Below are 17,744 nucleotides of genomic sequence, written 5' to 3' on the forward strand. Positions count from 1 at the left end.
CAAAATCGTGGTATTAGCAGGGCTTAGCTCCCTCTGAAAGCTCTAGAGAATACTTTGTCTCTTCTTGTTTATTCTTAGACTTGAACAGCATGAATCCAATCTCTGTTTCCATCATCACATGGCCTTATCTGTGCCTATTTTCTTATAAGGACACCAGTCATGGATTTAAACCCACGGTGGATCCAGTATGACCTCATCTTAATTAATACTAACTGCAGAGACCCTATTTCCAAATAACATCATATTTACAGGTACGGGGGTTGGGACTTAAACATATCTTTTGGGGGGATGCAATTCAACTCATTACAATCCCAAAGTATACCTTTTTGTTGTAGTTTCTTTTTCATTTCTTAAGCACTTTGTGTACTCTCATTCTGGGGCACAGTACATTTAAGAAGACCAAACTGAATGAGCAAGTACCTCAGTCAGCACAGCCAAGGATTCTGCACATCTTTTTTTTTTTTTTTTTTTTTTTTTAAAGGAAAGACAGAGAGAAGGAAGGAAGGATAGAAGGAAGGAAGGAAGGAAGAAAGGGAAACATTTTTAAACATTTTCTTGTTTTTATTGTATTCTGTTTCTCCGTTTTTGTTACATGGGCTGGGGCCGGGAATCGAACCGAGGTCCTCCGGCATAGCAGGCAAGCACTTTGCCCGCTGAGCCACTGCGGCCCGCCCCATCTGCACATCTTTTGCTACGTTAGTTCAGCCTTCTCTTTTGAGCTGACATACTGTTTTCTTAACAAAAAATGCTTAATTTAGATATCTTTAATTAGCTCTCCACTGAATATAGGTGAATTGGGATTAGTGTTGTGATACATGAAACAAAAGTTAATTCAACATACATGTGACATAAATTTAATTTTTCTGCTGGATGATCATTAGACATAAATGTTAATTGATCCAAATAAAACATTAAGATTTCAGTTTATAGGTGCCTTTAAAGATAAATACAGTCAGATAATAATAAAATCTGCAGGGAGGTCTTAACATCTTTACAAAATCTTACTCAACTAATTTGACTCCTGAACAAGTCCCTCCATTTTGGCTATCACCCCATACATATCCTTGTAGTGCATCATTACAATGACAGAATACCATACCCTTTTTCTTTGAATGTGGTAGTTTTATCAAAAGAGATTTATCACTGGATCCATTAGGGCTGGAGGGCAGGATCTCAGTTAAGGGCAATACTGTGGAGTCAGGTATTTCTATCAGTCATCTAGGCAAAGCAAATTGGAAGTGAACTGAACAAATGGGGCTACTAAGAGGGAACCTTAAGTCCCCAAGTGGTGCCTGAGCCCATGGCATTGCCATGTAGTGAATTTTTCTTCTCTTGGTAATAGGTGAACTAATGGGCTGTGACTTTAGTTCTTAAGCAAAGAGCAAAATCTTTAGGCCCTTTCCTGATAGACAGACTGCTGTGTCTGTATATTGAGGAGGAAAATAAGAAATGTCTGTACATCCTCTTTTTCAAGCCTGTTCATTTAGAGTATTTGTCTGCTAGTACTTTTTAGTAGGTATGCTTGTAAAGGCAGACTGGAGAGAAGCTTGCCCATTCTTGTTCCGTAGAGGCCACAACAAAGGTGTAACTAGAAGTCACTGGTGGTTTCCAATTTCTGCCTACAGAAAAGTAAAACTCTGCCAGGACTTTCTGTCTCCTTGCTGGGAACCCCCCTCCCATGCAATCCCCACGGAGACTTACTGTGGGGATAAGGCTCCTCACCAGTTGAGCCATGTCAGATTTGCTTGATTAAATGTTGCCACCTTTGGGCAGGATTCTAGAAGCAGGATGAATAATACTGAGATATTGTTTGGAATTGCATTTGATAGCCAATAAAGAGTGTGTGAGGTCTTTTTATAAGCCTCTGCCTTCTGGCATTCTGAGATTTCCTCCTTATTGTGATAGAAAGAAGGTATAGTTTAGGCTGATCAAAATATTTTGTGTTGAATGGCATCTATGAGATCCACAGCCTCAGATTAGTGTCTTCTGATCTTGGGCACAAAGAAGCACCAGTACCTTATGGAAGAAGAATGTGAATGTTCTCTCCAAAGTGGGGGCTGAGAGATTCATGTAGCTATTATACTGGGCTCTATAAACTCAGCTGCTCTTGTGCTTCTTACATAAAGTGAAATAACAAAGTGTTCTTTAAAATTTAGCCTATCTCATTTGAATTAAAGAGTGCCAAGGAAAGAAAGTGTGTATGTGTGTGTGTGTGTGTTTGTGTGTGTGAGTCACAGGGCAGAGCTGTGGGTCACTTGATCAAAGCCTCTGTCCAACCAAAGTCTTCTTCAAGTGTTGGAAGCTTTCAAGTTCCGTATTTTGCTTTAACTAATAAGGGCTGTGAAAAGCCAAGGCACTGACACACATGGCCCCATCTAATCCTAAATAGATTGCATTTAGTTTACACATTTCAGTATATTCTTGTGTGTTTTGCAAATATTTTCATCCACTTCCTGTTACAGATTGTAACCCTTTGGAGAAAAAGATCTTTATCCTAATTCTGTATTCTTCCAGATGACACACACTGCAAACTTCAGGGATTTGGTAAATCCTGATAACTTGCTATTTTCGCGTAGATAAGACAGCGCTTTAAAGGTTGCAAAAATTTTAGCAATTAGCAGCAGGAGCCATCTTAAACTCTTTTCTTAAGGAATACAGTTATGGGAGTTTGTGTAAATATTTCAGTTGTCTTGCTAGCATTCTTTCTATGATTTCCACTTCTTTAAGAAGGTAAAAATAAGCAGAGTTGAAGTGTGTTAGCTACTGTTATTACCTGATATATTAAGCATAAGATTGTTCAGTATACTTTTTCTCTTATAGATCCCTTCTGGATCATACCTTGCTTCCTGTTTTGTTTTTCAACATCTTCATTATTAGTTCAAATGCCAGTTTTCCAGCTGGTAAAGTAAGGTGTGAAGTATAGAGGGGAGGTTGCGTCTCTGTGGTGTCAAGATTTCTCTTTTACTCTTGGCTCATTTGATCCATTTCTGGACCTCTATCTCTATAGTGTATACCTGTCTCACAAATGGCATTTAATAGTAACCATGAGGCCCACAGCTTCAGAGATATGTTGGTCCCTAAAGCTGATGCTGCAGGAAGAATCAAACACACAGACATAGATATATCTGCCTTGGTTAATGAAGATCATAGATGGAAATACTATTTTTCTGTGTGTGTGGACATGCTGGGATTTTAGAACTGATGTTATTAATCAATCTGTCCTAAAACAGAAATAGTTACAAATATGTAGTACAGAGTATCAATGAAATAGAAAACAAACCTTTAATGAAGCCTGAGTTTTGTTTTTTTTTTGAAGTTGGAAAATGTTGCCAGCCTGATTTTGATGTAATTGAAAATGTTTAGAAGCTTTCCTGAAGAGTTGATTAATATATCAAAATCAAAAAAGGCAATTTTGATTCTAACTTTGTTTGTTTACTGTGCAATACAGGATTCTTGGCTTTGAAATTCTGCCATGCAGGGTGAAAAATGACTGTCAGTGTGAAATAAAGTAGTCTTTTGAAAAGAACATTGTATCTAATAGGGAACAGCTGATACCAGTCCATGACTATTATCTGGAATTAAAATGATCTTAATCAGTACTATTTGTTCCTTGTGGGCAAAAAAAAGAGAGTCCAGATGTGACCAAGGGCCCTCTTTTGTCCCACCTACTTCTTGGTGCAAGAATTCCCACAAGTGGAGTTAGTGAGCAAGCACTCTGGCCCAGGGTTCAGGAACATACTTAGATTGCATCCCCACATGTGCACAAAGGTGGGTGAGATGTCTTGAAGAAATGGGATATGTCCCTTGTAGGAGGGCCTGAAATTTTTTTATTATGCTTCTAGAAGCTTTTCCAATTGCTTCTTGACTTCCTAAACCCTAAGAAACTGGGATAGGTAATTATAATTTGGCACTCAGCTTTTGGAGAAAGAGGCCAAGAAAACATGCTGTGAATGAAGAAACAAGTGAATTCTCACCAAGAATTTCTATCCATTTGAAATTTGAATACTCCAAGAGAGATAAATGCCTACCTTAAAGTGATTTTGCATCTTCCTTTCCCCCAGAAAGTCTCATTTTCAAATGTCTTTCCCATTATTTCAATCATTGTTGTCTCCCAAGAATGCAATATTTTGGTGGCTAAACTGTATCTCCTAGACTGTCTTCCAAATCCGGAAGCAACTCAAAGTCTTTTATAGGATCACAGGTTATGGGTGGGGATTCAGAAAATAAGGTCACCCTTTATGGAAGGAAATTGGACTGAAAAGCACACAAAGTCAACTTCATTTTCCATCCCTTTGGGTAGATAATAAAGTACCCATACCAGGTCCCATCATGCAGCATGCTGGAATATTTCCACTGTGTGAGTGTGGGCTCACACCTCAGAGGTTGTCTAATTATTGATAAACTTTTTATCTTTTTTCAAAACCTGTTTCTTTTAGCCCTACTCATCAGGGTGACAGAGAACATCCTTTTGTTTTGCCACGTCAGTCCCTTACATATGAAAATGGTTCTCATATCTGCCTCTTTTCTTTTCCAGGCCAAGCCCTTTAATCTTTTCTTATATAACAAGGTGTTCATCATTCTAGGGACCTTAACACCCTATTTGGCAGTGATTTTCCTAGTCTGGCTTCTGCAAAATAAAACTGGACTCCCCCCACCCTCCTTTTAAATCTCTGATAATGCAGGTTAAGGTTGCTTTAGTTCTTTTGATAGCTACATCCTACTATTGGGTCATGTCGAGCTCATGATCAGTTGATATCTTTTGGTCTATTTCAAATAAACAACTATTTCTCCTGACCATGTACTTGTGCATTTGATTTTTAAAACTGGGACTTTATCTACATACCTAATATGTATATACTTTAAATTCTAGACTGTCATTCAGGTCTGCCAATATTTTGTTAAATCTTTACTTGTATCTAACATCCTGGTTTTCCTGCCAGTTGCAAATTTAAGTAGGTTTTCCATGTTTTATGAGTATTAAAGCATTGTAAAAAAGCATGGACTTTGCAGTGAGATATGTCTTGGTTTCCAGCCCCAGCCTCATCCTATCCCAGTGACTTGATGTTGGGCAACTTATTTAAATTCCGTGGTCCCAGTTTGCTCACCTGAAGATGAAGATGATCATCATTCCCACTTTTTGGTTTGCTTTGAGCATTTGAGATAAGAACTGAGTACAGTACCTATTGCACAGTAGGTAATGATGAGAGTAATAATAATAATAAATGGTTTTTTCATGACTTAATAACTTAGAATGGATTCTTTTCTTTTCTTTCTCCTTATCTAAGTCAGAGTTAATATTTTAGATAGGGCGAAAAGCAGAGCCATGTAGCCAATAGAGATCATTTTCCAGGTTGACATCAATAATTAGCAAATATTATTGAACAATAAATACTTATTGAACAGATTATTTTCCAGTGCTATTCTAGTGATTAGGGACATGGTGATAAAAAAAAATGGGAAAGTCTCTGCCCTCATGAAGCTGACATTCAAAAAGGCAGGGCCACCACATACCATAGAGGATGTCATTCGCATAGAATTTGTTGCCTCTTCAAGAAGATAAGACAGACAATAAACAATGCATATGTGTGTTATTGGACATTGTGTTGGTTTGGAACTGTTGTGTACTGCAGAAAAGCCCTGTTCTTTTTCCTAATCCAATCTTGTGGGAGCAGACCTATTGTTTAGTGTGGGACCTGTGATGCACCTAATTGTGGGTGGGATATTTTTCATTAAGTTGTTTCCATGGAGATGTGACCCACTGCAAGTGGGTGGGGCCTTTTGATTAGGTGGCCATGGGGATATATCTCCACCCATTTAGGGTGGGTCTTAATCTGCTTGCTGGAATCCTTTAAGAGGGAACTATTTTGGAAAAATCTCAGAACTGAAACAGAGACATTTGGAGATGGAGAAAGAAAATGCCTCTGAGGAAACTGTTTGAAACCAGAAACCAAAGAACCAGCAGATGCCAGCCACTTGCCTTCCCGGATTGGCCTTTCTTGAGTCATGGTATCCTTCTCTGGATGCCTTAGTTTGGACATTTTTATGGCCTTAGAACTGTAAACTTATAATTTAGTAACTTACCTTTATAAAAGCCAACTCATTTCTGATATTTGCAATTCCAGCAGCATTAAAAAAAAACAGACCTATTATTATATATAATATAAAGCAAGAAAGCAGTTAAAGCTAGAATATGTAATATGATATCAAGCAATGGCAAGAATTATGTAGAAAATAAAGCAAAGTACTCAGTGTTATGACAGGGACAGATGGTGGGAGATGCCATCTCTAAGGAGGTGGCATTTGAGCTAAGTTCTGCACAGAGGGAGGAAGTGAACCAAGCAGCTATCTGAAGGTAAAAAAACCATCAGAAGGACATTGATTCATAATTTCAAGATATTTTGCTGTGAATGGCCAACGAAGCATTTATCCTAACAGTACTGTCTGACTAACCACCATTTATCCATCATGTCCACAAGAATATTAAGAGAAACTTTGTAAATATACTTTCCCTAATATAAACCTCAGATGGATTGAGCTTGTTTGAAAACTCTGGGGATGCCCAGGATTTATTTTCCCTTGCCTATACAAAGACCTATTTCTTTTTGGTGTTCCTCTTTGAGCAACGTGCAACTTGAAGAGTGCTACGCACAGAGCATATAGCAAAGAAGAGGCTCCATTCAGCCAGCTGGAACATCTGAGCCAACCCTAGTGGCCACATTTTTCTCACTGTTTTCACTGCATGTGGTATTCCCACTTTCACCCGTCCATATCCCTATGCAAAAAGAGACGTGAGACTTTTTCTCCCACAATGAATCTGACCTGATTCCTAGTGATCACCACTTCCTTTTCTAAGGGCTCATAACTGTCTAATAATTCATTATAGAATATTGACAAGTTCAACATCAAGCTTGTAGATCTGTTGCTCATGGAACATACTTTTTCCCATGTTGAAAAATTAGGATGCCATTTTTCTAGCTCCATTGCCCCAGCATCTTTTCTATTCTTTTTGATCACTTAAAGATTATTGTCAGTGACTCTTAGATTACATCTGCAAAGTCTCTCCATATCCTGGATCGTAATTTATTTAGGCCTGGAGAGCTTGAACTCATTTTAAACAACTAGATGGTTTCCTACTATCATCTTACCTATCTCATACTTCAATTCCTTCTAAACTACATTTATTCAACCCTCCTGAGTTTAAAGATCATTCTCCTTGATAAGAAAGATGGAAATACAATAAGAGTTGAGATATATGACTTTCTCTTTGTTGTTTCTTAATGCTATTTCATCTGCCTCAAGCAGCAACAGTGTGTTTTTAGATTCATCTTTTCACTTCGAGTGTAGCTGATAAAGGCGTATGTGTGTGTGTGTATTTCTGAGTTTGTTGGTGGAAGGCTTAGGTGTATTTCACTTTGAATTATTGAGGGATTTATTCTATCATGCTCTTTCAGTTCAGTACTTCTGAGTACATTTCTTTGTTGTAGCATATTGTTGTGAGTCAGGGCTCTGGAACCAGGTTGAAATCCTGGCTGTTTCTATAGCAGTAAGACAACCAACAATTTAGTTAACCTTTCTGAACCTGAATTGCCTCATCTATCAAATTGAGATATTAAAGCATCTACCTCCTAGGAATGGATTTGAAAGTATATTATTTAAAACGCATAAAATAAATTATTTTAAACACATTAGAATAGTGTCTGGGACATAACACGCTCCCCCACAATGTGAGTAATTACTATGATCACCACCCCATCATCACCATCACCATCACCATCACCAACCTTATGTCATAATCATTATCTCTAATGTAGTCCTATAATCTTTCATATACATTTTTAAAAGTATAAACTCATCAGAGAATTTCCCGTTCAGCCACAGTCTGTCTTGTGGTTAGGGCACATTCGACCCAATTAAAAAAAAATCTCTTTCTACATAGCCAGTGCTAAACAGTGAGAATTGATATGAATAATGAAGTTTTTAAGACTATGAATTATCAAAGAATGATTAAATTATACTCAGTGTGCTCATGACAACAGCAAAGTAAACAGATGAATTTAAAAAGACTCTCAATTGAGTTTGGTTTGAAACGAAAATGGGCTTTCTTCTTCAGGGAACCTAAGTAACCAGTACACCCATTTCCAAGCCTTCTGAATGTTTAAGGAAAAAACTTGTCTTGTGCCCAGAAAAGGCCAAACAAATTCATAACACAGCACAGGCATCCTAAAATATGGTTTCATAACATTAATAGGTAAATTTGCACCATATAAGGGCTGTGGGTGCAATATCTGATAGAATTTGATGCGTTGCAGTATGGAGGGACTACCCATTCCCCCTCTCTTATGTTTTCTTGATGGACTTCCTTGGGTGTAACAATCATCACTTTCTGCCCTCTTCTGATGGAGAAAGAACTAAATTTACTTTTCTCTTTTTTTTGAGCTGTGTACGGGACGCTGACGTATGTTGGAAACTCTCAGAAGCAGTCACTGCCTGCGTGGGAGGGTCCTTCAGTAGTTTAGTGATGCCTGTGACTTGTAGGTAAATCTGCCTAATGTAAGAGGCTCATTAGCAACTCCATCTGTGCCCAGTTCTAAAGCCAAGTTCTCAAATCAACTTCATCAGTAATAATAATAGAGCTGATGTTTTGATCTCTGTGTGTCTCCTGTGTCTTGATTCTCAACAGATTCATTACTTGAGAGAGGAAGAGTGGGATAATTTTATCAATATCCTCATATCTCAAAATATGCAAACAATAAGGGTGAAGGTAAACAATATTCGTTAGCTCCTTTCTTCACATGTCAGAGATGTGAACCACGACAATCTTAAGGCAAATATACAAAAGTGATCTGATTGATTTTCCCGGGGAAAACCTACCCTTATTTTCTCTTTTAAATCTTCCATCCTGGTTGTCATGGTTAGGTTCTTCATGTGTCAACTTCGCCAAGTGGTGATACCTGTTTGTCTGGTTGGGCAAGTGCTGTCCTGTCTTTTGCGTTGAGGACATTTCATAGAAGTAAATCATGATCATGTCAGCTACATCCACAGCTGATTACATTCATAATCAGCCAAAAGGGAGTGTCTTCTGCAATGCATAATGCTTAATCTGATCACTGGAAGCCTTTTAAAGAGGATTCAGAAGAGATAGGCTCTTCCTTTTTTGGCTGGTGAGCCTCTCCTTTGGAGTTTGACCAGACCCTCCATCGGAATTGTCGGCTTCACAGCCTGCCCTGCTGGTTTTGGACTCTGTGTTCCCGTGGTCACGTGAGACACTTTTATAAATTTTATATTTGTGAGTGTTCCCTGTTGATTCCGTTTCTCTAGAGAACCCTAACTAATACACTGGCTAAACAAACAAAAGGCATCTAGAAGTCTTTGATGAAAAAGAAGCTATTGGCAATATCCAAGCAGAGGGAAAAGCCAGACTGAGCATATTGGAAAGCAAATTTCAGGGGCTGGTGAGGGAGGTGTTTTTAAAAAATAGGAGAGAGAGTGTCACTGTCCTGGGGAAAGGGACATGTTAAAGTAGATCAAGAGTAGAGGTTATGGAGAGTCACAGAAATGAAGGAGAGGTTATGGAGAGTCACAGAAATGAAGGTTGAAAGTTTCTTAAAATTTTTGTCTTGTACAATGATTTATCCAGTGCCTAGACACATTTTTCATCTTCCCAGAACAAGTGAATACCAAGCTGAAATCCTTGCAGAGCTAGAGAGAGATAAGGAACAGACTGAAGGTCAGAAAGGAAAGCAAAGGGTGTCCTGGACACATGAAAAGATGCTCAACTTCACTGGCTATTAGGGAAATGCAAATCAAAATCACAATGAGATATCATCTGATATCCACTAGAATGGCCATTATCAAAAAAACAGAAAACAACAAGTGCTGGTGAGGATGTGGAAGAAAGAGGCACACTTACCTACTATTGATGGGAATGTAAAATGGTATCGCCACTCTGGAAGGCAGTTTAGTGGTTCCTCAGGAAGCTAAGTATAGGATTGCCATATGATCCAGCAATCTCATTGCTAGGTATCTATTCAGAGGACATGAGGGCAAGGACACAAATGGACATTCACACCAATGTTTATAGCAGCATTCTTTACAATTGCCAAGAGATGGAAACAGCCCAATGTCCATCAATGGATGAGTGGCTAAACAAGCTGTGGTATATACACATAATATAATATTATGCAGCTGTAAGGCAGAATAAAGTCATGAAGCATGTAACAATGTGGATGGACCTTGAGGACGTTATGCTGAGGGAAATTAGTGAAAAACAAAAGGATGAATACTGTATGGTCTCACTAATATGAACTACCATTAATGAGTGAACTTGGAGAGTTGAAGTTAACACAGGTTATCAGGGTACAGAAACAGAATAGAGATTGGGCAATTGGTGCTGAGGGAACACAAATTGTACAATAAGACTGAGTGTAAAAATTCAGAAATGGATAGCACAATATTACCTGATTGTAGTACAATAATATAAGTACACTGAATGAAACTGAATTTGAGTATGATAGAAGGAAAAGGGTTGGGGGCACATATGAAACCAAAAGAAAAGAAAAAGATTAAGACAGACAGTATAATTTAGGAATGCCTAGAGTGTACAATAATAGTGATTAAATGTACAAATTAAAAACTTTCTGCATGAGGGAGAACAAGTGAATGTCAGTACTGGAGGGTGTTGAAAATAGATGGTATATGGAAAAAAGTACAATTAATGTAAACTAGGGTCTTAAGTCAACAGTAACATTGTAATATGCTTTCACTGAACGTAACAAAGGCATTATGCCAAAACTAAATGTCAATAGATGGGGGGATTGGGAAAGGAATACGGATTCTTTGCGGAAGAAAAGGAAATGTCTTCAGATAGAGTACGTTGCAAAGGCATGTCTATATACTTAGCCTGGCTTGTTTGATGAGTGAATGAAACTTTAAAAATGAAAAAAAAAAGGGGGGGCCTGGAGATAAGATGAGGGGATATGGATGCAAAGAACCCAGGATGTATGGTCAGATAAATTCTGGTTAATAAGCATGATTCAAACAGGCTGCCTAGAAAAAAAAACCTATTTGCATCAGGGTGGACCTTCCAGGGATGGAAGGAAATGTGCAGAGAAGAAACGAGAGTTCCCAGGGCTAGGAACCAAAGGGAACTCCAGAAAACCTCAAAGTGAATGCTGGGAAAGTCTGAAGACAGTGAGTACTCTTTGGAATTTGGTAGGGAATTTGTGTTCCCAGGGGTCAGATATCAGGGATAAGTCTGAGCTCAAATCCAAAATTCATGAAATAGTCATTGACCCATCCCTGTGCTGGGTACTGGAAATGGAATGTGGAAGCAATGTGACCTAACTCTTGTCCTCGTGGAATGTATGTACAATCCAGTGGGACATAGGAAAAATTAAAAAAAAAAGAATAAAGTGGTGCAAAGTACTATGGCAACAGAGGCTGCACCTTAACCAGTAGCTGGGAGTAAGGTCAGGAAAAACTTTCTGGAGGAAGTTATATCTAAACTGAGACCTGAATGACAAGTTGGAGTTAGCCAATCAAAGAACAGGGAAGAGCAAAGGAAACAGGATGTGTTAAGGCCTAGGTGGGGAACAGGAGAGAGAGCTTCAGAGTTTGCCATCCAGAAACCTCCAAGTATGTCAATACCATACTCCAGGTGCTTATTACAGGGAGTAGCTTTGCCAAATGGTTCTGGGCAAGGTATCTAGGTGGCAAGTGTTGCTTGGTGTGGTGGTTTGGAATTATATATACCCCAGAAAATCATGTTCGTAAAGCTAAGCCAATCCTGTGGGTGAAAACTTCTTATAAGTAGGACCTTTTGATGAGGTTACTTCAGTTTAAGGTATGGCCCAGGGTGGGTCTTAATCCTTTTACTTGAGTCCTTTATAAGCAGGATGAATACAGAGAGAAAAAGAGAAAGCTGTGGAAGCAAGAAGCTGAAAGCAACGAAACCTGAAACAGAAAGAAGAGATCAGCGGATGCTGCCATGTACATTGCTGTGTTGGAGAGGACCCAAGGGCCTCCAGCAGCTGGCCTTTGGGATCAGAGCATCGCCTCGATGATGGCTTGATTTGGACATTCTCATGGCTTCAAACTGTAAGCAAATAAACTCTCATTGTTTAAAAACCAACCCATTTCAGCTGTCTGCTTTCAGCAGCCTAACAAATGAAAATACTTGGGGGAAGGGGAGGGATCATAAAAGGTGGCATTGAGACTTCTCTGCGAGTCCCTAGGACTCTGATGGAAAGATGGGGTCAGGGGGACACATACTGACAGGATGGTCAGTAGGAAAGTGGAGTAGGTGGTTGGGGATTTTCTGGGTGACAATGGAAAGAGGTACAGAATGCTGCAAAGTCCAGAAGAAAAGAACGATACCTATCAGGGAAGTGAAACTTGTGCTTGGCCAGCAAAAAAAAAAAAAAAATTAGTTGTATGTTACATTTTAATAATAGTCATTTGTAACTTCATAATGAAATTTATGAACAAAAGTTCATTTCCGAAAGAATAATCACTAACTGATATGCAGTGCCTCAGTAGAATTGGGCCAGTTTTTAATTTTAGCTTGAATAAATAATGTAGATACTGGGATTGGTGAGATAAAAGGAAATCTCTATACTTTCATCTCTCCATGATGGAAATAATAACTACTTTCTTTCAAAACAAGTTTCCAATTAGTTTCTGTGAAATATCATTATCCCCCTTTCCCAGATACTGTAGTTCATTTCGAAACTTAATTTTGATAATATATAAACATTTCTGAAGTGTACTCTATAGGAATGACAGATTTGGAGGGAGGAATGCTACTGGGCTATAACTGTTTTATTTGGGACTGTTTTAAGTAATAGTAAAAACAATAAAAGAGAATCAGTTGAAGTACCACCTCATTTTATGGCCATTCATGATCTAGCCTGCATTTATCTTCACCTAAGTGTAAATGAAGGCTACTTCCTCTGAAGTTGTTCAGTGGACTTTGTTTTCCCATCAGTTATGCTTTACTTAAGGTTATTTATCATCCTGTCCACATTTAAAGATGTAGTATTATTTAAATACTTAGTATATTAATTCAATAAAAGTGATTGAGGACCAGCTGTGGGCCAGATGCTAAGATGTCAGCGGTTAATCAAGCAGATGTCACCTGTGACTTTGAGAGGCTTATAGTCTAAAGGAGCAGGCAGGTATTAATTAAACCATCTCTCCCTCTCTCCTCTCCTCTTTTTCTTCCTCTTCTTCCTCCTCCATCACCTCCTTCTCTTCCTTTTATGTCCCTCCTCCTCTTCCTCCTCCTCTTCCTTCCTTCTTCTGCTTTTCTTCCTCCTCCTCGTCTTTCTCTCTTTCACTCCTTTCCTTTTCCCTCCCTCTTGCTCATTTGCTCTCTCCTTCATTGTGTCTCTCTGTATATGGTAATTTCACAATATATATAACAGCGAGGTAGTGAGGTAGGATTAGAATTAGGGCAGTGGCTGAATAAGCACAGGGCAAATTCCCAGAAGTAGTCAGTCCTTCAGGAGAAAGATATCTTTGAGAATGACAGCAATAAAGAGCACCTGGGTTCTTTGAGAACCCCCACCTACTGAGTCATCTATGCGAGGGTGCCCATATGCTCTCTCACATGTGTTCTCAATAAATTTTATGCCTACTTGTTCTCTGTGTTGTGCCCATGAATTCTTTCGCATGGCATGGCCAAGATCCTAGGAAGCCAAATCTGGCAATGATAAGAGGATTTGAACTAGTCAGAATGAACAAGGAAAGGCTTTGCTATGATTCGTAAAATAGAGCACAGATTAGAATACAGGCTAAACGTGTATAACAAAAGAGGTGCTAAATTGTAATGGCTTAAATAAGATATAAATTTTTTTCCTCTCATAACACAGTCCAGAAGCGAGTAATTCGAGGATGATGGGTGTGCTGGTTTGAAAGTGTTGTGTATCCCAGAAAAGCCATGTCCTTTAATCCTGATTCAATATTGTTTAGGGTGGAAACTTTTGATTGGATTGTTTCCATGGAGATGTGACACACCCAATTCTGAATGTGACCTTTTGATTAGATGGAGATGTGACTCTGCCCATTCAAGGTGGGTCTTGATTAGTTTATTAGAGTCCTTTAAAAGGACATCTCCAAACCCAAGTACTTGAAGAATAGTTACTTCAGAGCTAATATAGACACAGATGTTTGGAAATGCAGAAGTCCCAGCATACAGTTGCTTGAGAGATGCAGGCATTCGAAGATGCTTGGAGTGCTGACAGAGAGAGCAGGGCCAACATGAGACCCAGACATTTGGAGATGTAGAAAGAAAATGCCTTCAGGGAAGCTGTTTGAAACGAGAAGCTAAAGGACCAGCAGATGCCAGCCACATACATTCCTAGCTGACAGGGGTGTTCCAGATCCATTGGCCCTTCTTAAGTCAAGGTATCTTCACTGGATGCCTTAGTTCGGACATTTTTATGGCCTTAGAACTGTAAACTTGTAATGTAACACATTTCCTTTTAAAAAGCCATTCCATTTCTGGTATATTGCATTATGGAAGATTTAACAAACTAATACAGTGGGGCAGCTCCACCTCCCTTAACATGTGGCTTCCAAGGTTACCCCTTGGAAGTTTGCCATTTCTAGGAAGTAGGAGGGGAGAAGTCAGATTGGCTTCCAAGAGGTTACCCTGAAGCTGTACACATCATGGCTGCTCACAGGCTATTGGCCAGAACCCTTCTCTTCCCTTTCTCACCAGTAACACCTGGCAGTCCCTACCTCTGTTGCTGGCTTTCCAGACTCCCTCCCTTGGGTTCACCTTCTCTCAAAGTTAAACTCTGCACCACCATTTGAGGAAGGTTGGAATGGAATGGGGGAATTGAGAAGGGCTTGTTGATATGCAGAGAGATCGATTCATTCTCTGTCTCTCTTTTTAAAATGTTTTTTTAATTGTGAAATGTAACATATATACAAAAAAGCAATAAATTTCCAAGTGTATTTTAACAAGTAGTTATAGAACAGATTTTAAAGTTTGGTATGGGTTACAGTTCCACGATTTTTCATTTTTTCTTCTAGCTGCTCCAAGACAATGGAGACCAACAGCAATATCCATATAATGACTCAACAGTCATACTCATTTGTTACTCAATCCTATCTTCTCTGTTATATATTCCTCCTTCTTTTAAAATAACATATATACATAAAAGCAGTAAATTCCAATGTATATCATAACAATTACTTGTAGAACAGGTTTCAGTATTTGGTATGGGTTACAATTCCACAATTTAAGGTTTTTTATTTCTAGCTGCTGTTAGGTACTGGAGGCTAAAATAAATATCAGTATAATGATTCAGCACACATACTCATTTGTAAAACCCAACCTTCTCTGCATAACTCCACCATCAACTTTGATGTTTCTCCCACTCTTTCAGGGTATTTGAGCTATGCCCATTCTAACTTTTATGTATTGAAAGGAGCTGTTGATAATATAGGATGGGGGATGGAACTAGTTGATGTTCTGGAAAGACTGGCCCCTCTGCATTTTAGGACTTATCTGATTCAGGGACACATCTGGAGGTCATAGATTTTGGAAAGTTACCCTAGTGCATTGGAACTTTTGTAGAATCTTGTATAATGCCCTATGTATCCTTTAGGATTGGCAATAAGAGTTTTGGTTGGAGTTTGGCAAGTTATGATAGGTAGCAATATGTAACTGAAGCATGCTTAAGAGTGACCTCCAGAGTAGTCTCTTGACTCTATTTGAATTGGTTCATCCTTTTTGTTCATTCATTAACTCATTTTTTAATTAATTCTTTCTACAAGCATTTATTGGGCACTGACTCTGTATGAGAAAATGTGTCGGAGCTACAGATTTGCACCGAGAGTGGATAAAATGATCTGGTTCTTTTGGAGCTCATTTGTTAACATGTCTCTATTAGGGGAGGCAGGCATGTTAACAGATGAGCCACAAAGCAATCTGGATTTATAACAAGGATATGAACAAAGTGGCATTCGGGCTTGGACAAAGTAGGCGCGCAAGTGGTACTGGAGAACTTCTGAGAGCCTCTACCCATGTTTCCCCCCAGATCGTACAGAAACAAAGTGGTTAACTGGCCACACCTTTTTAAAGTGTATTTTAAATCAGGACCTGGCCATTGTCTGTGAATCCTTTCAGATGGATAAACTGATACACAAAATACTCCGGCTCAAACCATTAGCTATGAAGCGGAGTTTTGAGTGAAAGTTTGGTTCCCTTATAAGGTCTTCACTCCCCAGGCCCCATAAGCTTGCTTTTCTACAATTACAGTGTACTATTCATTTTTGTTTTTCTTCTCTCAATGCAGAAAGGTAGACTTGCAATGCTATTTTTCAAATGTAGAAAACAAGACAGAGGGAATTTACCCAAGACTACTTATCACTTTTATGGAGGAACTAGAATCACAACTCCTATCCTTTGTGTTTCCAGCCCGTTGCCTAGCTACCAAACCTCCCTACCTCTTCCACTGCACAGTAGCAGGGCAGTTACTTAATAATCACAATTGTTGATATTGACTAGAAGGGAGAGCTCAGAGTGATTCTGCGGAATTTGTTTTCACATCCCAATGAATTTCATTCTTCCTTTGGTCAGTAGCCTATACCCATTTGCTTGAGATAATATCTTGTCTTTTTCTACAATGAAACTTTCAAGTCTACATTGACATTTCTTTTTTTCAACTTTTCTTTTCTGGGGGAAATCCAGTTTCTGTTTACAGGTATTTCACATTAAAAAGAGAAATAGATATAGTGATTGTCCAAAGGTTTTAAAGAAAAGAGACTCACTATAGCTGTTTAAAGAAATAAAATGCAACTCCATGAAAATTAAGTAAATTCCTCCAGTAAATAACACTCTGGCTTCTTTAAGTATTCACTCCATTCATTAATTGGTTGATTATGTTAAGATTATGTGAGCCCTTTGCGTTCCAGGTACTAGAGGAACTTTCAACTATGATTTATTGAGTGCCTTGCATGTGCCAAATCCCGTTCTAATGCTGGGGATTCTGTGGTCTTCTGATGTTGCTGGTAACCTAGGAGGAGTAAGACCATCACAAATAATCCCACAGATGGACAACTGCAACCTTCACATGTGCCTCAAAGAAGATGCACACAGAGTTGTGAACGCCTCTTATGGGTCGCTTCTAGGCTGATCAACTTTATGTGTCAACTTGGCTAGGTTATGGGGTCCAGTTGTTTGATTAAACACTGGCCAGTTGCTAATTTGGAGGTATTAGGTGGGTTTAGCATCTAGTCAGTTGGCCTTAAGTAGAGGAGATCACCCTAAGCAGTGTGGTTGGGTCTCATCCAATCAATTTGAAGTCTTAACAGCAAGAATGAGAGTTTCAGGAATCAGAAGAGTTTCTACCTTAAGACTTCAACTTCAGTTGTTACCAGAATTTCCAGACTGCCAGCTTCCCCTAATGAGTTTGAACTTAGGGCTTCAACATCACCTTTACTGGAAATTTCCAGACTGCCAGAATTCACACTTGCCAGTCACCACACTCATGTAAGCCAATTCCGTGTTTGCGTGTGTGTATATCTCCTGCTGGTTGTTGGTTGTTTCTCTGGAGCAACTTAACTGATACAGATTTCCAGAGGAAATGATACTTGAGTTGAGTTCTGATATATGAGTAAGAGGGAACCATTAGATGAAGAAGGAATGGAAAAGTGTTCCAGGTAGAGGAACAATATGCTTGGAGGACCTGTGGTGGTTGGGAACATGTGGCATCCAGAAACTACAAGTCCAG

General features: G+C 39.0%; 1 protein-coding gene across 4 annotated transcripts in view; it reads left to right on the forward strand.

The window, feature by feature from the left end:
* The window catches only part of LOC143659822 (uncharacterized), a 35,151-nt gene extending 23,021 nt beyond the window's left edge, over positions 1-12,130 (forward strand). For all 4 annotated transcript variants that reach the window (XR_013163765.1, XM_077133142.1, XM_077133141.1 and 1 more), the window contains one exon: positions 8,437-12,130. Coding sequence is in view for 1 of the 4 variants with exons in the window: in XM_077133142.1 (XP_076989257.1) it covers positions 8,437-8,454 (18 nt within the window). In the remaining 3 variants the exon portion in view is untranslated. The remainder of the gene's footprint in view (positions 1-8,436) is intronic.
* Positions 12,131-17,744: the final 5,614 nt, after the last annotated feature.

The sequence above is a fragment of the Tamandua tetradactyla genome, chromosome 16, assembly GCF_023851605.1.
Source record: "Tamandua tetradactyla isolate mTamTet1 chromosome 16, mTamTet1.pri, whole genome shotgun sequence".
Classification (NCBI taxonomy): Eukaryota; Metazoa; Chordata; class Mammalia; order Pilosa; family Myrmecophagidae; genus Tamandua; species Tamandua tetradactyla.